The sequence below is a fragment of the Eubalaena glacialis genome, chromosome 4 (assembly GCF_028564815.1).
Source record: "Eubalaena glacialis isolate mEubGla1 chromosome 4, mEubGla1.1.hap2.+ XY, whole genome shotgun sequence".
NCBI lineage: Eukaryota > Metazoa > Chordata > Mammalia > Artiodactyla > Balaenidae > Eubalaena > Eubalaena glacialis.
The window spans coordinates 110,878,089-110,901,874 of NC_083719.1; the positions used below are offsets into that span (position 1 = coordinate 110,878,089).

A 23,786-nucleotide genomic window follows, 5' to 3' on the forward strand; every position below is an offset into this window, starting at 1 on the left:
TTGTACAAGAATGTTTATAGCAACATTATTCATGACAGTCAAAATATGGAAAACAGCCCAAATGGTTATCAACTGATGAACAGATGAATAAAATTTGGTATATTCATATGTATTTGTCAGGGATCTCCAGAGAAGCAAAACCAGTAAGAGATCAATAAATATAGATACAGATAAAGATATAGATATAGATAAAGAAATTTATTATAAGGAATTAACTCAAGTGATTGTGGAGGCTGAGATGTCCCAAGATCTGTGGTTGGCAAGCTGGAGGCTCAGGAGAGCTTGATGGTATAGTTCCAGTTTGAGTCTGAAGCCTGAGAACTGGGAGAGCTAATAGGCTCTAGATCCAAGAAGAGCCGAGGTTTCAGTTTAAATATGAAGGCAGGAAAAAACCACTGTCCCACCTCATACAGTCAGGCAGGATGAGTTACCCCTTATTCAGCCTTTTTTGTTCTGTTCACATCTTTAGTTGACTGGATGAGGCCCACCCACATTAGGAAGGGCAGTCTGCTTTACTTATTCCGTCTACCAATGTAAATGTTAATCTCATCCAGAAACACTGTCAAAGACACTCAGAATAATGTTTGACCAAATGTCTTGGCACCCTGTGGTGTCAAGTTGACACATAAAATTAACCATCATGGAATGTTACTCAGCCATTAAAAGGAATGAAATATTGATAGATGCTGCAACATGGACAAACCTTGAAAACATTATGCTAAATGAAGTCAATCACAAAAGACCGTATTGTATGATTCCATTTATATGAAATGTACAGAATAGGCAAATCCATAGAGACAGAAAGCAGAGAAGTGTTGCTGGGGGTTGGGGGGAAGGAAAGAAAAGGGAATAGAGAGTGACTGCTAATGGGTATGGAGTTTCTATTTGGGGTGATAAAATGTGCTGGAATGAGAACCTTGTGAATATACTGAAACCACTGAATTGTACACTTTAAATTGGTGAATTTTATGGTATATGAATTACATCTCAAACTTAAAAAAAAAAAAAATCACCTGGGTTATTGAAAATACACATCTCTTTCTCCATTCCAGACCAATAAATGGGAACCTCTGGGGCATGGGCATACGCATACACATGTATATTTTGTTAAAGTTCCTCAGGGGTTCTGATGTATCCCCTTAACTATCAATCACTGAGTCACAGCACCGCATGGCTTTCAGGAAATCCTCTATAAATGGCATTTTTCCCAACCAGACTTTTGGTGGATTTTGGAATGGGGTTTATTCAGCGTATTACTCTATCACAGGTAACTAGAAAGCAGCTAATTTTTATGGTTCCTTTAAGTGGCCAGCTGCATGCATTAACTGCTCTCTGAGCTGAGTGATTGGGGTTACTATCTAAGAGTTGAGGAGCCTAACAGCTTATTTACGCACTTAAGCCCTATTAAATTTACTCCACAGAATTTTAAAATTTGGAAGTTTAATAATCTTCCTCCCTCATTTTTCAGATGAAGGGAACTGGAGGTGACCTGAATTGCCCAAGGTCACAAAAGTAGTGAGTAACAGAGGTAGAACTTGACCCTACATTGTCAAATTGCTAGTATAATAGAAAAACAGTTTTGGTGTAGTATACCTGCATCTGGTTTTCTCTGACACTTCATCTCTTCTTTCTCTCCTATTTTCTATTTTGAAGACTGTAACTGGAATTTTTACTGCTTAAAGTATAAGGACAGATTTGACCCAAAAGGTATTTCACTAGCAATTATTGAGCCAGGCACTGTATTTAGTACTTTTTACATACACTAACTATTTTAATCTTTAAAAGGCTCAGAGAATTTAAACTAATTTGTCCAAAGTCATCCTATTTGAAAGTTGTAATGCTGAGATTTGAGCCTAGGTATACCTGACTTCAAAGCCTATGCTCTTTAACTACTGTGCTATATACTGTCTTTCAGAATGAAAGAGCAATTAGAAGCTGACCTAAAAGAAGGAAATCCCTAGCTTTCTGGTGACTATGCAGGATAACACACCAGGAATATTATTTCATGCAAAAAATCAGTCTCACCTAAAAATGTGATAGCCCTTTAAAGAGTCCTTTCAGGTATTCATGAAAGCAAATTCCATTGTTATATAATATTAGATGAAAGCAAGCAGTGCCACATTCTTTTGTTCCTAATAAGGAAAATGTATAAGCATAGTTCCCCATGGGAGAATCTTGGAGAGTCATAGCAGCTGCGGTGGTACATTAGGTTGCCTTGGCAACAAAAGGACATTTACAACCATATCATTTTAGTCATCTCTAACTGCTTATAATGATGCCTTTAATAGATACGTATATATTTATATTATTAGTTCCAGGAAAACTGAAAGGAACCTTAATGACAGTTAAAAAAACAAAAAACAACTCAAAATAGTGATTCATAGATGGGCAGGGTTGGATGTGAACATTAAGCATATGAGAGAAGTCCTTGGCTTCCCTTCTTCTCTCCCACCTCCCAAATCCTTTTTCCCTGGTGACTCCTGTGTCAGTACTGTTGGCAACAAAATGTTACCAAAGATCTGCCCCTGCCTCCTACTTCCCACATCACTGAGTTTATCTCAGCTACAAGGGTTGCTGTAGAAGGGTCTTTGAGAAGGCCTGACTCCAAACTTAGGATGAATTTTTTCTATTCAGGCTTTTATGGGCCAGACCACCACTTTCTGCAGGAAATTTTGTTTTCCTAAGTTCCAAAGAGTCAACTTATAAATTGTTTCCTGTTTGTCTCTTGACAACATAGTCCATTTTAATCACCAGGAAAACTACTGAAATAATTGTGTTGGTGCTGCTGCCGCCGCCAGATGATTTAGTCGTTGCTTTTTAAGGACAAAACTACTCAACAAGAACAGCTAAGTTTACATTTTTCAGTTCAATTCAGTGGCCAGAAAAGTGTCATCAAGTATATAGACTTACTGTTTTTGTGAAACTTCTTACTACCTTGTATGATTATCTGTCAGCTTGAAGGTAAAAATCTTATCTGACATACTTAATAGTATATAATGGTCTTGGCACGTGTTAGTAGCCAAATACAACTAGGGAAAAAAAGTGGGGGAGACTTTGATAGTAGTCTTGCTCACTTGTTATCTTTTAGATCACTAGGCTCCATTGTGAGGTTATTATGCAAGATGATCCAATGGGGCATAGGTATAAAATATTAAAAATCCAGTTATATCATTTTATCTCATCATTTTAATGTCTGTTTTGTGTGTATATGGGCCATCCAGATTCCTCCAGGCCTGGAGATTCCTTTACACTGGCTTCTTCTCCCTCTGCTGAGTTACACATGATTCTAAGGCAGAATTAACACTACCTGTCACCAGTTGCCTGCTATGAATCACATGTTGGTAACTTGATTATTTTTATTAACGAATTTAATATTTACATTTAGATACAAGAAAGGTGGCTACAGGATAACCTTACTTTAAGAAAAAGGAATGAAGAACTAAAAGAAGTTGAAGAAGAAAGAAAACAACATTTGAAGGAAATGGGTCAAATGCAGGTTTTACAAATGAAAAAGTATGTTTTTAAAAATAGTCTTTAGTTTAAATGTCTTTATTATTGAAACGTGAAAAATATTCAACACATGTTTTTTAAAAAGAATGTAAGCCTGTAGCCAAAGTGTCCTTTCAGACTTAAAGGAAGATGGGCACTTTTTATACAAATATATTTCATGGCTTTACAAGGTGAAGTAGTAATATAGAATTTATAGTCACACTATGACTAGGCAGTGATGGCCAGTATTAAAAATACCAAGTTCCCAGACTTTCGCGAGCCTGCTTCACAAGATTATGGCATAAAGAATATATGGCCTCTGGACCCTGCCTGGGTCCGAGCTTAATGCTTAACTCTTAATGGAGTTATTGCCAAAGCAATTTGACATTGGTGACCCATTCTACATGGTCCCAGGTGTAATTATGCGCCAACCAGAGCATTATTTTTGCGATTAATAGAATTCTCCTTTCATCTGGTTTTATTGGTACTTACTGTAGTTGGTATCTTCCTACTACAGCAGAAAAGATTATATTCTTGCTTTCTCTGCCTTAGAGTTGCCTTAGGAATTCTGTAAGAACCTGGTTGATGCTAAGGCACTAGACTGGTATAAAAGGTTGTACTAGCCGAAAAGATTTTTTGGAACCACCTCAGCTGGTTGGGTATACTCATTCATTCAGCCATTCCTTGTAGATTTTTCATTTTCTTGTGATTTCACAAAGAAATCTGAATCAAAGAATGCTTAAATTTTTCTAAAGGATATAATAAATTGAAATTTAATTTAGTTATTAAAACCTAACAAATAGTTACTCCTATGTTATTGTAAGTTCTCTTGGTTTAGCTATTTTAAATCTCTTTCATATATCAAGGAAATCAGACTTAACAACTAGAAGAGTGCTTCATCTTTCAGCCTGTTTGTTTTTTATGCATTAGGACACTGAGACCCAGAACAAAAGATCACAGGAAATTAGAATGAAAGCCAGGAATGTGACCAGATATCCTAGCTTCCAAGCCTCAGCTCTTTAATACTGTAATGTTGGTGTTCTTGGTGCCAAGTTGAAAAAAAAAAGTGAAGCTTATAGAACAAGCTTTTAAATGAAACAGTTTATTCCTTGCTACTAAAGATCAAAAGCAGATATTTTTGTAATTCCTTCTGTAAATAGTACATAACAGTGCTTTTTACATTCATTCAGACTGCTAAGCATAACTTCTCTTTTTCAAACCTTCAACCAGGACACAACAGAAATGTCAACAAAACAGGATAATCAGGCCAGTTCTATAAGGATGTTCATAATCTTGAGAGAAGTGCCTGGCAAATAAGAGGATGCCTAATAAGTAATTGTTAAATGAATGAAGATTTTTAAAGCATACGTTAAAATCTGTATTATCTACCAAGTTATCAGAAAAGTTTAAGTATTTTACTGTTTTGTCAGTATTGATGCTTTGTTTTTTGGAACTCCTCTCCATGTTTTTCTTTTCTTTTTTTTTTTTTAATTTTTATTGGAGTATAGTTGCTTTACAATGTTGTGTTAGTTTCTGCTGTACAGCAAAGTGAATCAGCTATACGTATACATATATCCCCTCTTTTTATTGATGCTTTTTATACTTATGCAAGAGAAATTTTGTTTTAATAGAGAAATACAAACTTTTAGTAATACTACTGCATAAATTGTTTGAGATAAAATTTTATTTTGTCTGACATACTGTGAACGAACTGATGATACCTGTTGCTCAGTAACTTCTCAGAGTTGGTAACTGTGCATTCTTAGTTCACAATGAGAAGTTTGTGAATTTGTAATATTAATCACCAAGAGTACTTTTCTTAGGTTAGTGTGTAAACGTCAGGAACATTTTCAGTGTTCACATGTTACGAGAGTACTTTATTCAGCACACAGAAATCAGCTGTTCAGAAACCTGGATGCTTCAGAGATTTGGAAAGAAAAAAGTTTTCTTTAGTACTGAAACCTTAAAGAAAAAGCAAGGAGAGACTGTTTTCATATGCTGATTGCTAAGGAGAATGATATTTATCTATCTGAAGAAATCTGTCTTTTCCACTTTAGGCTGCTAAAATCTAAAAATGGTCCTCATTTGTCGTTTTCCCTCCTAGTGAACATCAGAAGTTGGAAGAAAAAATAGAAAATATAAAAAGAAATCACAGCTTGGCAATAGGGCGACAGAAAGGTTATGAGGAAGAAATTATTCATTTTAAGAAAGAACTTCGAGAACCTCAATTTCGGGATGCCGAGGAAAAGTATAGGGAAATGATGATTGTTATGAGAACAACAGAGCTTGTGAACAAGGATCTGGACATTTATTATAAGACCCTTGACCAGTAAGTATTGGACTGGGAATTTGGTTCCCATTGCAATCAATATCAACTAGCATAATTTAGTCTTACTTTCCCCCTTTTTAACTTTTTTAATGTAGTTCATACCTACCACAGAATGGAAAAATATATGTGTATATGTGTGTACACATACACATATGCTTACTTGAATTATGAAGTTAAGTTATAAAGCATATTAATATTAAGGAGCACTCATGATCCCACCCCGCCATACACAATCCAAGAACTCTACAATTATCACTAACTGCCATCCACTTAGATGCTCCTCCTTATCTCAACCATTTGTCATCCTCACTCCTTGTAACCACTGACACAGATTTTTGCTCTCTGCTTTTTAAAAAATAATTTTATCATACGTATCATTTTTTGAGCTTTTTAAAAAAAATGATATCATACTCTGTGTACTCTTCTAGAATTTGCTTTTTTGCTTCTTTTACTTTGTTTTGCTTTTATTAAGTTGCTTATAGCTGTGGTGTATGCATTTTCACTGATGTACAGAATTCTTTTGTGGAAATATACCATAATGTATCCATTTTCCAGTAGATGGACATTTGGGTTGTTTCCAACTCTTTACTGACATAACCCTTGCTTCTAGGAACATTCATGTCATGTCTTCCGGAGCAAAGGTGTAAGAAATTCTCTAGAGTACATGTGGGAGTAAAATTGCTGGGTTGCAGGGTATGCTCAATTTTACAAAATAATGTTAGATTGTTTTCCAAAGTCGTTTTACTAATTTATACCACTAGCGGAATACAAGGGTTCTCTTTGATGCATTCTGTGACATTGATTTTGTTGATTTTTTAATTTTTGCAAATCGAATGGGTTTTATTTTTATTTTATTTTTTTAAACATCTTTATTGGAGTATAATTGCTTTACAATGGTGTGTTAGTTTCTGCTTTATAACAAAGTGAATCAGTTATACATATACATATGTCCCCATATCTCTTCCCTCTTGCGTCTCCCTCCCTCCCACCCTCCCTAGCCCATCCCTCTAGGTGGTCACAAAGCACAGAGCTGATCTCCCTGTGCTATGCGGCTGCTTCCCACTAGCTATCTATTTTATGTTTGGTAGTGTATATATGTCCATGCCACTCTCTCACTTTGTCCCAGCTTACCCTTCCCCCTCCCCGTATCCTCAAGTCCATTCTCTAGTAGGTCTGTGTCTTTATTCCCGTCTTGCCCCTAGGTTCTTCATGACCATTTTTTTCTTTTTCTTTTTCTTTTTTTTTTTTAGATTCCATACATATGTGTTAGCATACGGTATTTGTTTTTCTCTTTCTGACTTACTTCACTCTGTATGACAGACTCTAGGTCCATCCACCTCACTACAAATAACTCAATTTCGTTTCTTTTTATGGCTGAGTAATATTCCATTGTATATATGTGCCACATCTTCTTTATCCATTCATCTGTTGATGGACACTTAGGTTGCTTCCATGTCCTGGCTATTGTAAATAGAGCTGCAGTGAACGCTGTGGTACCTGGCTCTTTTTGAATTATGGTTTTCTCAGGGTATATGCCCAGTAGTGGGATTGCTGGGTCGTATGGTAGTTCTATTTGTAGTTTTTTAAGGAACCTCCATACTGTTCTCCATAGTGGCTGTATCAATTTACATTCCCACCAACAGTGCAAGAGGGTTCCCTTTTCTCCACACCCTCTCCAGCATTTATTGTTTGTAAATTTTTTGAAGATGGCCATTCTGACCGATGTGAGATGATATCTCATTGTAGTTTTGATTTGTTTTTCTCTAATGATTTATGATGTTGAGCATTCTTTCATGTGTTTGTTGGCAGTCTGTATATCTTCTTTGGAGAAATGTCTATTTAGGTCTTGTGCCCATTTTTGGATTGGGTTGTTTGTTTTTTTGATATTGAGCTGCATGAGCTGCTTGTAAATTTTGGAGATTAATCGTTTGTCAGTTGCTTCATTTGCAGATATTTTCTCCTGAGGGTTGTCTTTTCGTCTTGTTTATGGTTTCTTTTGCTGTGCAAAAGCTTTTAAGTTTCATTAGGTCCCATTTGTTTATTTTTGTTATTATTTCCATTTCTCTAGGAGGTGGGTCAAAAAGGATCTTGCTGTGATTCATGTCATAGAGTGTTCTGCCTATGTTTTCCTCGAAGAGTTTGATAGTATCTAGCCTTACATTTGGGTCTTTAATCCATTTTGAGTTTACTTTTGTGTATGGTGTTAGGGAGTGTTCTCATTTCATTCTTTTACATGTACCTGTCCAGTTTTCCCAGCACCACTTATTGAAGAGGCTGTCTTTTCTGTATATTCTTGCCTCCTTTATCCAAGATAAGGTGACCATATGTGCGTGGGTTTATCTCTGGGCTTTCTATCCTGTTCCATTGATCTGTATTTCTGTTTTTGTGCCAGTACCATACTGTCTTGATTACTGTAGCTTTGTAGTATAGTCTGAAGTCAGGGAGCCTGATTCCTCCAGCTCCGTTTTACTTTGTCAGGATTGCTTTGGCTATTCGGGGTCTTTTGTGTTTCCATACAAATTGTGAACTTTGTTGTTCTAGTTCTGTGAACAATGCCAGTGGTAGTTTGATAGGGATTGCATTGAATCTGTAGATTGCTTTGGGTAGTAGAGTCATTTTCACAGTGTTGATTCTTCCAATCCAAGAACATGGTATATCTCTCCATCTATTTGTATTATCGTTAATTTGTTTCATCAGTGTCTTATAACTTTCTGCATACAGGTCTTTTGTCTCCTTAGGTAGGTTTATTCCTAGATAATTTATTCTTTTTGTTGCATTGGTAAATGGGAGTGTTTTCTTAACTTCACTTTCAGATTTTTCATCATTAGTGTATAGGAATGCAAGAGATTTCTGTGCATTAATTTTGTATCCTGCTCCTTCACCAAATTCATTGGTTAGCTCTAGTAGTTTTCTGGTAGCATCTTTAGGATTCTCTGTGTATAGTATCATGTCATCTGCAAACAGTGACAGCTTTACTTCTTCTTTTCTGACTTGGATTCCTTTTATTTCTTTTTCTTCTCTGATTGCTGTGGCTAAAACTTCCAAAACTATGTTGAATAATAGTGGTGAGAGTGGGCAACCTTGTCTTGTTCCTGATCTTAGTGGAAATGGTTTCAGTTTTTCACCATTGAGGACAGTGTTGGCTGTGGGTTTGTCATATATGGCCTTTATTATGTTGAGGAAAGTTCCCTCTATGCCTACTTTCTGGAGGGTTTTTACCATAAATGGGTGTTGAATTTTGTGGAAAGCTTTCTCTGTATCTATTGAGATGATCATATGGTTTTTCTCCTTCAGTTTCTTAAATTGTGTATCACATTGATTGATTTGCATATATTGAAGAATCCTTGCATTCCTGGGATAAACCCCACTTGATCATGGTGTATGATCCTTTTAATGTGCTGCTGGATTCTGTTTGCTAGTATTTTGTTGAGGATTTTTGCATGTATGTTCATCAGTGATATTGGCCTGTAATTTTCTTTTTTTGTAGTATCTTTGTCTGGTTTTGGTATCAGGGTGATGGTGGCCTCGTAGAATGAGTTTGGAAGTGTTCCTCCCTCTGCTATATTTTGGAAGAGTTTGAGAAGGATATGTGTTAGCTCTTCTCTAAATGTTTGGTAGAATTTGTCTGTGAAGCCGTCTGGTCCTGGGCTTTTGTTTGTTGGAAGATTTTTTTTTTTTTTCAATTGATTTTATTTACTTTCTTGTATGTCTGTATGAAAAACCCCTTCTTTCAAGATTTCTTTTCTTCTTTTTCTTTTTTTTTTTTTCAAACACACACTGTATTTTATTTTTACAAGAGATAAATAGACTGACACCAAGCATTGTACATGGATGACCACAACAAAAGCAACAATGATTGCAATTACCAAACATGAAACACACTCATACTATGTCATAATATTGACATTCAGTCCAGTAATCCTCCACTGTAACAGCTCCTTTACTTTGCAATGAAAATTGATTTGTATATTCTTTGCCTCTGAGTCCTTGTGGGATTTTTTTTTTTTAATTCAAACAGGAAGTCACAAAAATTATACTCATCCTCATCAGTTCAGTCAGTCCCATGTAATTAATTTTTTTTTCCTCTTGATCTTTTGTTAGCACTTTTATGAGTTCATCAGTTTTTCATTAGAGTTCTGAAAATGCTTATTCATTCAGCTCAGCAGTACAGTTACCAGAAACCTGTACTTGTCAGAGTCTTTTCCATGAATTTCTTGAAGATGAAACCCTTTTATAGGAACATATTTGTGAAAGCGTCAGAGTACACCCAGAACTGTCTGTAAATGACAAAAGACTTAAAAATGACCATGGTTAAAGATTTGATGAAAGTTCATAATAATGCAGTTGACAAGAAAATTAGTTATTTCTGAGATATACATTTTAAAGTAATAACTAGGATTATGACTTATAACATTATACCAGAACATATAAGATTTTTAGAAATTTCATGTAATGTCTGAAACATTTATATTAACATATTTCCATACAAATAACCCAATGAAAGTTTAGTATTAGTTGTTTTGTTTGTTTGTTTTTTTATACTGCAGGTTCTTATTAGTCATCAGTTTTATACACATCAGTGTATACATGTCAATCCCAATCGCCCAATTCAGCACACCACCATCCCCACCCCACCGCAGTTTTCCCCCCTTGGTGTTCATATGTCTGTTCTCTACATCTGTGTCTCAACTTCTGCCCTGCAAACCGGCTCATCTGTACCATTTTTCTAGGTTCCACATACATGTGTTAATATACGATATTTGTTTTTCTCTTTCTGACTTACTTCACTCTGTATGACAGTCTCTAGATCCATCCACGTCTCAACAAATGACTCAATTTCGTTCCTTTTTATGGCTGAGTAATATTCCATTGTATATGTGTACCACAACTTCTTTATCCATTCGTCTGCTGATGGGCATTTAGGTTGCTTCCATGACCTGGCTATTGTAAATAGTGCTGCAATGAACATTCGGATGCATGTGTCTTTTTGAATTACGGTTTTCTCTGGGTATATGCCCAGTAGTGGGATTGCTGGGTCGTATGGTAATTCTATTTTTAGTTTTTTAAGGAACCTCCATATTGTTCTCCATAGTGGCTGTATCAATTTACATTCCCACCAACAGTGCAAGAGGGTTCCCTTTTCTTGCCACCCTCTCCAGGATTTGTTGTTTGTAGATTTTCTGATGATGCCCATTCTAACTGGTGTGAGGTGATACCTCATTGTAGTTTTGATTTGCATTTCTCTAATAATTAGTGATGTTGAGCAGCTTTTCATGTGCTTCTTGGCCATCTGTATGTCTTCTTTGGAGAAATGTCTATTTAGGTCCTCTGCCCATTTTTGGATTGGGTTGTTTGTTTCTTTAATATTGAGCTGCATGAGCTGTGTATATATTGTGGAGATTAATCCTTTGTCCGTTCATTCGTTTACAAATATTTTCTCCCATTCTGAGGGTTGTCTTTTCGTCTTGTTCATGGTTTCCTTTGCTGTGCAAAAGCTTTGAAGTTTCATTAGGTCCCATTTGTTTATTTTTGTTTTTATTTCCATTACTCTAGGAGGTGGATCAAAAAAGAGCTTGCTGTGATTTATGTCAAAGAGAGTTCTTCCTATGTTTTCCTCTAAGAGTTTTATAGTGTCCAGTCTTACATTTAGGTCTCTAATCCATTTTGAGTTTATTTTTGTGTATGGTGTTAGAGAGTATTCTAATTTCATTCTTTTACATGTAGCTGTCCAGTTTTCCCAGCACCACTTATTGAAGAGACTGTCTTTTCTCCATTGTACATCTTTGCCTCCTTTGTCATAGATTAGTTGACCATAGGTGCGTGGGTTTATCTCTGGGCTTTCTATCTTGTTCCATTGATCTATGTTTCTGTTTTTGTGCCAATACCATATTGTCTTGATTACTGTAGCTTTGTAGTATAGTCTGAAGTCAGGGAGTCTGATTCCTCCAGCTCCGTTTTTTTCCCTCAAGACTGCTTTGGCTATTCGGGGTCTTTTGTGTCTCCATACAAATTTTAAGATGATTTTTTCTAGCTCTGTAAAAAATGCCATTGGTAATTTGATAGGGATTGCATTGAATCTGTAGATTGCTTTGGGTAGTATAGTCATTTTCACAATGTTGATTCTTCCAATCCAAGAACATGGTATATCTCTCCATCTGTTGGTATCATCTTTAATTTCTTTCATCAGTGTCTTACAGTTTTCTGCATACAGGTCTTTTGTCTCCCTAGGTAGGTTTATTCCTAGGTATTTTATTCTTTTTGTTGCAATGGTAAATGGGAGTGTTTCCATAATTTCTCTTTCAGATTTTTCATCATTAGTGTATAGGAATGCAAGAGATTTCTGTGCATTAATTTTGTATCCTACAACTTTACCATATTCATTAATTAGCTCTAGCAGTTTTCTGGTGGCAGTTTTAGGATTCTCTATGTATAGTATCATGTCATCTGCAAACAGTGACAGTTTTACTTCTTCTTTTCCAATTTGTATTCCTTTTATTTCTTTTTCTTCTCTGATTGCCGTGGCTAGGACTTCCAGAACTATGTTGAATAATAGTGGTGAGAGTGGACATCCTTGTCTCGTTCCTGATCTTAGAGGAAATGCTTTCAGTTTTTCACCGTTGAGAATGATGTTTGCTGTGGGTTTGTCATATATGGCCTTTATTATGTTGAGGTAGGTTCCCTCTGTGCCCACTTTCTGGAGAGTTTTTATCATAAATCGGTGTTGAATTTTGTCAAAAGCTTTTTCTGCATCTACTGAGATGATCATATGGTTTTTATTCTTCAATTTGTTAATATGGTTTATCACATTGATTGATTTGCGTATATTGAAGAATCCTTGCATCCCTGGGATAAATCCCACTTGATCATGGTGTATGATCCTTTTAATGTATTGTTGGATTCTGTTTGCTAGTATTTTGTTGAGGATTTTTGCATCTATATTCATCAGTGATATTGGTCTGTAATTTTCTTTTTTTGTAGTGTCTTTGTCTGGTTTTGGTATCAGGGTATCAGAATGAGTTTGGGAGTGTTCCTTCCTCTGCAATTTTTTGGAAGAGTTTGAGAAGGATAGGTGTTAGTGCTTCTCTAAATGTTTGATAGAATTCACCTGTGAACCCATCTGGTCCTGGACTTTTGTTTGTTGGAAGATTTTTAATCACAGTTTCAATTTCATTACTTGTGATTGGTCTGTTCATATGTTCTATTTCTTCCTGGTTCAGTCTTGGAAGGTTATACCTTTCTAAGAATTTGTCCATTTCTTCCAGGTTGTCCATTTTATTGGCATAAAGTTGCTTGTAGTAGTCTCTTAGGATGCTTTGTATTTCTGCGGTGTCTGTTGTAACTTCTCCTTTTTCATTTCTGTTTTTATTGATTTGAGTCCTCTCCCTCTTTTTCTTGATGAGTCTGGCTAATGGCTTATCAACTTTGTTTATCTTCTCAAAGAACCAGCTTTTAGTTTTATTGATCTTTGCTATTGTTTTCTTTGTTTCTATTTCATTTATTTCCGCTCTGATCTTTATGATTTCTTTCCTTCTGCTAACTTTGGGTTTTGTTTGTTCTTCTTTCTCTAGTTTCTTTAGGTGTAAGGTTAGGTTGTTTACTTGAGATTTTTCTTGTTTCTTTAGGTAGGCTTCTATAGCTATAAACTTCCCTCTTAGAACTGCTTTTGCTGCATCCCATAGGTTTTGGGTCGTCGTGTTTTCATTGTCATTTGTCTTTAGGTATTTTTGGATTTCCTCTTTGATTTCTTCAGTGATCTCTTGGTTATTTAGTAACGTATTGTTTAGCCTCCATGTGTTTGTATTTTTTACATATATTTTCCTGTAATTGATATCTAGTCTCATAGCGTTGTGGTTGGAAAAGATACTTGATACAGTTTCAATTTTCTTAAATTTACCAAGGCTTGATTTGTGGCCCAAGACATGATCTATCCTGGAGAATGTTCCATGAGCACTTAAGAAGAATGTGTATTCTGTTGTTTTTTGGATGGAATGTCCTATAAATATCAATTAAGTCCATCTTGTTTAATGTATCATTTAAAGCTTGTGTTTCCTTATTTATTTTCATTTTGGATATCTGTCCATTGGTGAAAGTGGGGTGTTAACGTCCCCTAGTATGATTGTCTTACTGTTGATTTCCCGTTTTATGGCTGTTAGTATTTGCCTTATGTATTGAGGTGCTCCTATGTTGGGTGCATAAATATTTACAATTGTTATATCTTCTTCTTGGATTGATCCCTTGATCATTATGTAGTGTCCTTCTTTGTCTCTTGTAATAGTCTTTGTTTTAAAGTCTATTTTGTGTGATATGAGAATTGCTACTCCAGCTTTCTTTTGATTTCCATTTGCATGGAATATCTTTTTCCATCCCCTCACTTTCAGTCTGTATGTGTCCCTAGGTCTGAGGTGGGTTTCTTGTAGACAGCATATATACGGGTCTTGTTTTTGTATCCATTCAGCCAGTCTATGTCTTTTGGTTGGAGCCTTTATTCCATTTACATTTAAGGTAATTATCGATATGTATGTTCCTATTACCAGTTTCTTAATTGTTTTGGGTTTGTTATTGTAGGTCTTTTCCTTCTCTTGTGTTTCCTGCCTAGAGAAGTTCCTTTAGCATTTGTTGTAAAGCTGGTTTGGTGGTTCTGAATCCTCTTAGCTTTTACTTGTCTGTAAATGTTTTAATTTCTCCGTCAAATCTGAATGAGATCCTTGCTGGGTAGAGTCATCTTGGTTGTAGGCTTTTCTCCTTTATCACTTTAAATATGTCCTGCCACTCCCTTCTGGCTTGCAGAGTTTCTGCTGAAAGATCAGCTGGTAACCTTATGGGGATTCCCTTGTGTGTTACTTGTTGTTTTTCCCTTTCTGCTTTTAATATTTTTTCTTTGTATTTAATTTTTGATAGTTTGATTAATATGTGTCTTGGCGTGTTTCTCTTTGGATTTATCCTGTATGGGACTCTGTGCTTCCTGGACTTGACTATTTCCTTTCCCATGTTAGGGAAGTTTTCAACTTTAATCTCTTCAAGTATTTTCTCAGTCCCTTTCTTTTTCTCTTCTTCTTCTGGGACCCCTATAATTCGAATGTTGGTGCATTTAATGTTGTCCTAGAGGTCTCTGAGACTGTCCTCAATTCTTTTCATTCTTTTTTCTTTATTCTGCTCTGTGGTAGTTATTTCCACTATTTTATCTTCCAGGTCACTTACCGTTCTTCTGCCTCAGTTATTCTGCTATTGATTCTTCTAGAGAATTTTTAATTTCATTTATTGTGTTGTTCATCATTGTTTGCTCTTTAGTTTTTCTAGGTTCTTGTTAAACGTTTCTTTTATTTTCTCCATTCTGTTTCCAAGATTTTGGATCATCTTTACTATCATTGCTCTGAGTTCTTTTTCAGGTAGACTGCCCATTTCCTATTCATTTGTTAGGGCTGGTGGGTTTTTGCCTTGCTCCTTCATCTGCTGTGTGCTTCTCTGTCTTCGCATTTTGCTTAACTCACTGTGTTTGGGGTCTCCTTTTTGCAGGCTGCATGTTCGTAGTTCCTGTTGTTTTTGATGTCTGTCCCCAGTGGCTAAGGTTGGTTCAGTGGGTTGTGCAGGCTTCCTGGTGGAGGGGACTAGTGCCTGTGTTCTGGTGGAAGAGGCTGGATCTTGTCTTTCTGGGGGGCAGATCCACGTCTGGTGGTGTGTTTTGGGGTGTCTGTGGCCTTATTATGATTTTAGGCAGCCTCTCTGCTAATGGATGGGGTTGTGTTCCTGTCTTGCTAGTTGTTTGGCATAGGGTGTCCAGCACTGTAGCTTGCTGGTCATTGAGTGGAGCTGGGTCTTGGCATTGAGATGGAGATCTCTGGGAGATTTTCGCCATTTGATATTACGTGGAGCTGGGAGGTCTCTTGTGGACCAGTGTCCTGAACTTGGCTCTCCCACCTCAGAGGTACAGCCCTGATGCTTGGCTGGAGCATCATCCACACGGCTCAGAATAAAAGGGAGAAAAAAAAGAAAGAAAGAAAGAAGAGAGCAACCAAACCAAAAAACAAATCCACCAATGATAACAAGTGCTAAAAACTATACTAAAAAAAAAAAAAAAACGGACAGACAGAACCCTAGGACAAATGGTAAAAGCAAAGCTATACAGACAAAATCACACATAGAAGCATACACATACACACTCACAAAAAGAGAAAAAGGGAAAAAATATATATATATTGGTGCTCCCAAAGTCCACCTCCTCAATTTGGGATGATTCGTTATCTATTCAGGTATTCCACAGATGCAGGGTACATCAAGTTGATTGTGGAGATTTAATCCGCTGCTCCTGAAGCTGCTGGGAGAAATTTCCCTTTCTCTTCTTTGTTCACATAGCTCCTGGGGTTCAGCTTTGGATTTGGACCCGCCTCTGCGTGTAGGTCGCCTGAGGGCGTCTGTTCTTCGCTCAGACAGGACGGGGTTTAAGGAGCAGCTGATTCGGGGGCTCTGGCTCACTCAGGCCGGGGGGAGGGAGGGGTACGGAATGCGGGGCGAGCCTGTGGCGGCAGAGGCCAGCATGACGTTGCAACAATCTGAGGTGCCGTGTGTTCTCCCGGGGAAGTTGTCCCTGGATCTCAGGACCTTGGCAGTGGTGGGCTGCACAGGCTCCCGGGAGGGGAGGTGTGGATAGTGACTTGTGCTTGCACACAGGCTTCTTGGTGGCTGCAGCAGCAGCCTTAGTGTCTCATGCCCGTCTCTGGGGTCTGCACTGATAGCCGCGGCTCGCGCCTGTCTCTGGAGCTCCTTTAAGTGACGCTCTTAATCCCCTCTCCTCGCGCACCAGGAAACAAAGAGGCAAGAAAATGTCTCTTGCCTCTTCGGCAGCTACAGACTTTTTCCCGGACTCCCTCCGGGCTAGCTGTGGCGCACTAGCCCCCTTCAGGCTGTGTTCACGCAGCCAACCCCAGTCCTCTCCCTGGGGTCTGACCTCTGAAGCCCGAGCCTCAGCTCTCAGCCCCCGCCCGCCCCAGCGGGTAAGCAGACAAGCTCTCGGGCTGGTGAGTGCTGGTCGGCACCGATCCTCTGTGCGGGAATCTCTCCGCTTTGCCCTCTGCACCCCTGTTGCTGCGCTCTCCTCCGTGGCTCCGAAGCTCCCCCCTCCGCCACCCGAAGTCTCCGCCCGGGAAGGGGCTTCCTAGTGTGTGGAATCCTTTCCTCCTTCACAGCTCTCTCCCACTGGTGCAGGTCCTGTCCCTATTCTTTTGTCTCTGTTTTTTCTTTTTTCTTTTGCCCTACCCAGGTACGTGGGGAGTTTCTTGCCTTTTGGGAGGTCTGAGGTCTTCTGCCAGCGGTCAGTAGGTGTTCTGTAGGAGTTGTTCCACATGTAGATGTATTTCTGATGTATTTGTGGGGAGGAAGGTGATCTCCACATCTTACTCTTCCACCATCTTGAAGCTCCCCCAGTCTAATGGGTTTTAAATGGTAAATCATTGTGGTCTTCATTTGCAGTCCCGATTTCTAATGATGCTGAACATCTCTTTATGTTTGATCATGTTTCTTCTTTGAAATGTTTGTATTTTGTACTCATTTTTTTTAAATTTTATTTTATTTTTGGCTATGTTGCTGCCTGCGGGCTTTCTCTAGTTATGGAGAGTGGGGGCTACTCTTCGTTGCGGTGTGCGGGCTTCTCATTGTGGTGGTTTCTCTTATTTCAGAGCACGGACTCTAGGCATGCGGGCTTCAGTAGTTGTGGCACGCAGGCTCTAGGGTGTGCAGGCTTCAGTAGTTGTGGTGCACGAGCTCAGTAGTTGTGGCTTGCAGGCTCTAGAGTGCAGGCTCAGTAGTTGTGGCACACGGGGTTAGTTGCTCCACGACATGTGGGAGCCGGACCAGGGATCAAATCCGTGTTCCCTGCATTGGCAGGTGGATTCTTAACCACTGCGCCACCAGGGAAGTCCCTGTACCCATTTTTAATGTATTATTGGTAGTCTTACTGATTTGCATGTGTTCTTTTAGCTCTTCTGAATTTTAATTCTTTTTCAGTTATATGTGTTATAAATATCATCTCAAGTTTTTTGTTTATCTTTTCACTTTCTTATAATGTCTTTTAATAAACAGATTTGATTGTAAGATAGTTATATTTACCAGTCTTTTATGGTTAGCTCTTTTGTGTCTTAAGAAATCCTTCCGTATTCCTATATTTTCTTCTAAAAGTTTTACAGTTTTGCTTTTGACATTCAAATACATTTAAGTATTTAATTCTAAATTGAATTTTATGTACAATATGAGGTAGGAATCCATTTTCATTTTTTCCCTTATGGATACCAGTTGTCCTGGCTCTGTTTATTGAGAAGTCTATCCTTTTCTAATGATCTGCAGTGTCACTTCTGTCATGTCAGAATTCCATGTGTGCATGGGTCAGTTCTGGGTTTTATATTGTTTCATTGGTCACTTTGTCTATCTCTGTGCCATTACCAAGACTGTTGTAATTGCTACAACTTTACAGTATATTCAGCATGTAGCAAAATTTTGGTTTTTATTCAGTCTGTCCATCTTTTGTCTTTTAACTAGTGAATTTAGTCTGTTCATTTCATTGTGATTGATTACTTAGTTATATTTAGTTCTAGTTTTTTTCTACTTTCCTGACTTCTATGGGATTGATTGATTGATTTTTCTTTATTCCTCCTTTTTCCCTTCTTTGGGTTGTAAATGATATATTATACTTCAGTTATTTGGGTGTTTACCTTTAATTTTTTAACATGCATATTCAACCTAAAAAAATCAAATATATTGATTCCCAAAGGGGTCCTGGAGCAACATTATCAGCATCACCTTGGAACTTGTTAGAAATGAAAATTCTCACTTTCCACTCCAGACCTGTTAGTTCAGAAATGTTAGGGACAAGTCCCAGCAGGCTGTGTTTTAGCAGGCCTTCCAGGTGATTACAATGCACATCAAAGTTTAAGAACCATGTCTCTAATATGACTTGCTTTATCTTCTTCTTGAATGTTAATTAATTTCTCCTATCTGCTGTGTTTCTATTGTCTGGTATTTTCATTTTACCTTGTTTTTATATCATCTCAAATTAGTAATAATTAATGTTATGGTTTCATAGTCTGCTTATTTGGATAAGCCCACATATGTTTACCAATTTCTTGTAAATCCCACTCCTTCCTTCTTTAGCTTCAGTTCCTCTCTTTTTTTTTTTTTTTGAAGTACATCCTTTAATAATTTTTTTCAGTGAAGGATTGTTAGTAGTAAATTCTCTTCCAGTCTTTGAAAAGTCTTTGCTTTCAGTCTTGATAGTTTAGCTGAGCATAGGTTCTAGATTAAAAGGTTTTTTTTTCTTTTAGTACTTTGAAAATATTCCATTTTTTCCTGACCTCCATGTTTGCTGTTGAGAAATCATTCTAATTATTCCTTTGGAGGTAATCTGCCTTTTTTCTCTGGTTCTTTTAAGATTTTTCCCTTGTCTCCAGTATTCTGCATTTTTTTAGAGTGCGTCTAGATGTAGGTTTAGTTTTAGTTCTATTCAGGAATTATGCCTATTGATCTGAGGGTTGATACCTTTCATTAATTTTGGAAAATTCTCATATATTATCTCTTCAAGTATTATCCTTCCCCCATTTCTTACTATTATCCTCTCCTTCATTTCTCATTAGACATAAATAAACCTTCTCATTCTTTTCCTTCCATATTGCTTAACCCCTCTTGAATATACTGGTAATACACTGGGTAACTTCCTCATAAATACCTTCCAGTGCACAGATTCTTTAGCTGCTGCTTATACTGCCTATTGAGTTGTCCTGTTTAAATTTACTTTTCATTTCAGTATTTCAACGTATTTTTCAATTCTATTAAGTTCTATTTTATGCATTTTCAGAAATTTTTCTTTTTTTCATAATATATTTTTTCCTTAGTGTTTTGATTCCTTCTTGTATGTGTTTACTCATTTTAAATATACATATTTCATATTCTCTTTCACATTGTCATTTTTTTAAAATTATTTTATTTTTTGTCAGGGGGTGTGTGTTGGGTCTTTGTTGCTGCATGAGGGCTTTCTCTAGTTGCAGCGAGCGGGGGCTACTCTTTGCTGTTGTGCGTGGGCTTCTCATGCCAGTGGCTTCTCTTGTTGCAGAGCACAGGCTCTAGGCACATGGGCTTCAGTAGTTGCAGCATGCCGGCTCTAGAGTGCAGGCTCAGTAGTTGTGGCGCACAGGCTTAGTTGCTCTGCGGCATGTGGGATCTTCCCAGACCAGGGGTCGAACCCATGTCCCTTGCATTGGCAGGCAGATTCTTAACCACCAGGGAAGTCCCCACATTGTCATTTTTTTATTTCACATTTTTAGGAGTCTCTTTCTACTATTTTGTGTGCTGATTCTAGCCCTAGTGAAGTATTTCTTCGGTTTCATGTAGTGTTTAATTGTAAGCTCATCTTTAGTAGTGCTTTTTTTTTTTTTCCTATGAAGCGCCCTTGTGACCTTTTTGTGTGGATGTCCTTCCACACAGAGATTTGTTTTGTATCTGCTGGGCACTCCGGGATAACACTGGCCTAAGTCTAGTTTTTATGTTAATTTTTCAATTTGGGAGTTCCTGAACTACACTGGTGGTATAACAAAGGACCTTAAAACCATGTAAGGCATTTGCCCAGTACTTTGAACTTGCAAATTATTAATTTTCCACTCTTTTATTGAAGGTTGCTGTTCAAGAGTCTCAGCCTTTATGTTGGGAGTCACTTCTTTCTGCCTCACTTGGGTCCTATGCCTCATCTTCTGTCCTGGGTTATAATACTGAAACTCTGGGTTATGAAAATAATAACTAAATTCAGCTGCGGTATCATATCACACATTGACCGTTCTGGTTCTTAGTTCCATCTTTGTTTCCACCATGTAGGGATTTGCCTTTTTTTCTTGTAAACTCAGCTATAATGTAAAATAATTTTTGTTTATAAATCAGACTGTCTAGCATTTCTAGGTATTTGTAGCAGGAGAATTATCGGTCATCTTAGATTTTATCTGTTGTTGTTTTCTAAAAAGGAAAATATCCTCCTCAGTGCTAAGAAAAGTACACAGACAGGGTCTCTTCTCTTTTTTTTTTTTTTTTTTTTAATTAATTAATTAATTAATTAATTTTTGGCTGTGTTGGGTCTTCGTTTCTGTGCGAGGGCTTTCTCTAGTTGTGGCAAGCGGGGGCCACTCTTCATCGCGGTGTGTGGGCCTCTCACTGTTGCGGCCTCTCTTGTTGCGGAGAACAGGCTCCAGACGCGCAGGCTCAGTAGTTGTGGCTCACGGGCCTAGTTGCTCCGCGGCATGTGGGATCTTCCCAGACCAGGGCTCGAACCCGTGTCCCCTGCATTAGCAGGCAGATTCTCAACCACTGCGCCACCAGGGAAGCCCCTGGGTCTCTTCTCTTTTAAGGCTTCCTCTGGAAAGAGCATAGTGAACAGACCAGCCTCAGCAGTGGCATTCAGACCACAAGGCTCAGGAGGACAGGAAGACCCCACTTTTCAGTATGAGGATTCTTTTAGTTAATGATGATAGCAAAGGTGGCCCCAGAATCACCTAGCTATAACTCTGGCATGTACAAATTTTGGAAAGTACATAGTCTTTTAAGATAAGTGAAAATTGGAACTGAGCCAATTATGTTATTTTCAAAAATAAATACTAATAAGATTTTTGTTGGATTAAGTTCGACTTCTACAATGACTTTTGGAGGGACACATCTTTTGTCGTCTTTACAGTGCTCCTTGGGTCCAGAAAGGCCCATGGATATGTATGTCTGTACCAAGTGGAAACTTTTTTTTTTAAACCTCTTCAAATATTGAAATTATTCTCTCCTAGATTTTTAGATCCAACGGTTTAAATTGTTGAAATTTAATGTTTTGAAATAAGAGCATAAGCAAGACATTACTAAAGAATCCTCGCCTCGGGGACTTCCTTGGTGGTCCAGTGGTTAAGACTTGGCGCTTCCACTGCAGGCAGCTCGGCTTCGATCGCTGGTTGGGGAATGAAGATCCCACATGCTGTGCCACGGCCAAAAAAAAAAAAAAAAAATTCCTTGCCCGGTAGACTATTCATACATAACATTTGTCTTTTTTTTAAAAAAAATTACATAATTCCTTTTAGTCTTTCCAGCTATAGGCATGTATGCCTTTAGAAGGCTTTTTACTTCTTGAGTTCTTTGCCAACTGATGCTATGTGTGCAGTAAACTTACCAAACATTTGTTGAGCACTAGGGAATAGGAAACCCAGTCCTTACTGGCAAGTTTATTTGAAGAGACAAAAATCAAAACCGATTTTTATCAGTAAAAATCTACTGTACAGAATAGGATGACTTAAGTTGGTTTGATGAAAAAATTGAACTGAGTTTTAAACAGCAAGAAATGTTTGTGTAAAAGTTGATAAATTTCATCTTCTTGAATCCTGAAAAATCCATAATCCGTGGTTAAAAGTATTGTCTCTAGAGACTACCTGAATCTGAATCTGACTGTTGACCTTTAGCAAATTATTTAAATACCCTGAGCTTCAGTTTCCTTATCTATGAAATGGAAACCTTTTTTTTTTTTTAAGTCCATTATAGCATTCAGTATAGAGTCAGAATTAAAAGGGAAATTTACCGGCCATTTATTCCAGCTTTCTTTGTCATGTTACATTCTTTATTTTTTATTTATTTATTTGGTTGCACTGGGTCTTAGTTGCGGCAGGCAGGATCCTTAGTTGTGGCATGCAGACTCTTAGTTGCAGCATGCATGTGGGATCTAGTTCCCTGACCAGGGATTGAACCTGGGGTTCCTGCATTGGGAGTGCAGAGTCTTAACCACTGTGCCACCAGGGAAGTCCCAGTGTTACATTCTTTAATGTATATTGTTAAATTCTCTATTTCTTTTTTTTTTTTTAATTAATTTTGTAAGTGAAATAGGGAGTGTTTTCTTTTTTTTTTTTTTTTAATTTTACTTATTTTATTTATGGCTGTGTTGGGTCTTCGTTTCTGTGCGAGGGCTTTCTCTAGTTGTGGCAAGCGGGGGCCACTCTTCATCGCGGTGTGCAGGCCTCTCACTGTTGCGGCCTCTCTTGTTGCGGAGCACAGGCTCCAGACGCGCAGGCTCAGTAATTGTGGCTCACGGGCCCAGTTGCTCCGCGGCATGTGGGATCTTCCCAGACCAGGGCTCGAACCTGTGTGCCCTGCATTGGCAGGCAGATTCTCAACCACTGCGCCACCAGGGAAGCCCAAATTCTCTATTTCTTAAGAGCACTAAGGAACTTGACCAAGAAAACGTAGGTTTCTGTTGTTTCTATTTAAACATGCTTTAAGACTAAATTTCTCAAGGGCGGGGGCTCTGCAGAGGAGATACTAATATTAATTCAATACTTAATATGTGTCAGCCATAATCTGATTGAATTCGGGCATCTACGTGTAAAGGGCAAGTATTCATCAGAGAGATTAAGAAGACTGTCCAAGATTACCCAGCTAAATGGTTGAGATAAATTAGATCTCAGAACTAAGGCCTTTATAGTCCCACTCAGCTGTGCTGCTACCATGGTTCCCCCCGCCCCACCCTTTTTAACCTTTAAAAAACTAATATCAATATTTATATAGAAAGTTTTCCTAACTGTTAATTAACTCATACTTCCTGGTTTAGAGCCACAATAGTCAATTTATTTTTATATATTTTATACCTCCTCAGCAAAGTGTGTATGTATGTATGTGCATAATATATATTGTCATATGTATTAGGATTTTGTTCAATTAAGATTTGAGTGCTTACATGTTTGCTACTGTTCTAGATACTGTATACTAATTATACAGGGATGAAGAAACAGAAAATTAAGAAATAAATCCATAAACAGTGAAAATTAACTATGGTGATGGGAATAACTGAGGGGCTACTTTAGGCCTTTTCTAAGGCAGAATCTTTCTGAGAATGTGACATTTAAGCTGGGACCTGATTGATGAGAGGAAGCAAGATATGCACAAAGCTGAGATGCAAGCATTCCAGATGGAGAGAGTAGCTGAT

General features: G+C 37.8%; 1 protein-coding gene across 4 annotated transcripts in view; it reads left to right on the forward strand.

Annotated features, from left to right (window-relative positions):
• Positions 1-23,786, forward strand: part of RAD50 (RAD50 double strand break repair protein) — a 244,957-nt gene that overhangs the window by 194,780 nt on the left and 26,391 nt on the right. For all 4 annotated transcript variants that reach the window (XM_061189584.1, XM_061189587.1, XM_061189585.1 and 1 more), the window contains 2 exons: positions 3,386-3,513; positions 5,594-5,818. In XM_061189584.1, coding sequence (XP_061045567.1) covers positions 3,386-3,513; positions 5,594-5,818 — 353 coding nt within the window. The remainder of the gene's footprint in view (positions 1-3,385; positions 3,514-5,593; positions 5,819-23,786) is intronic.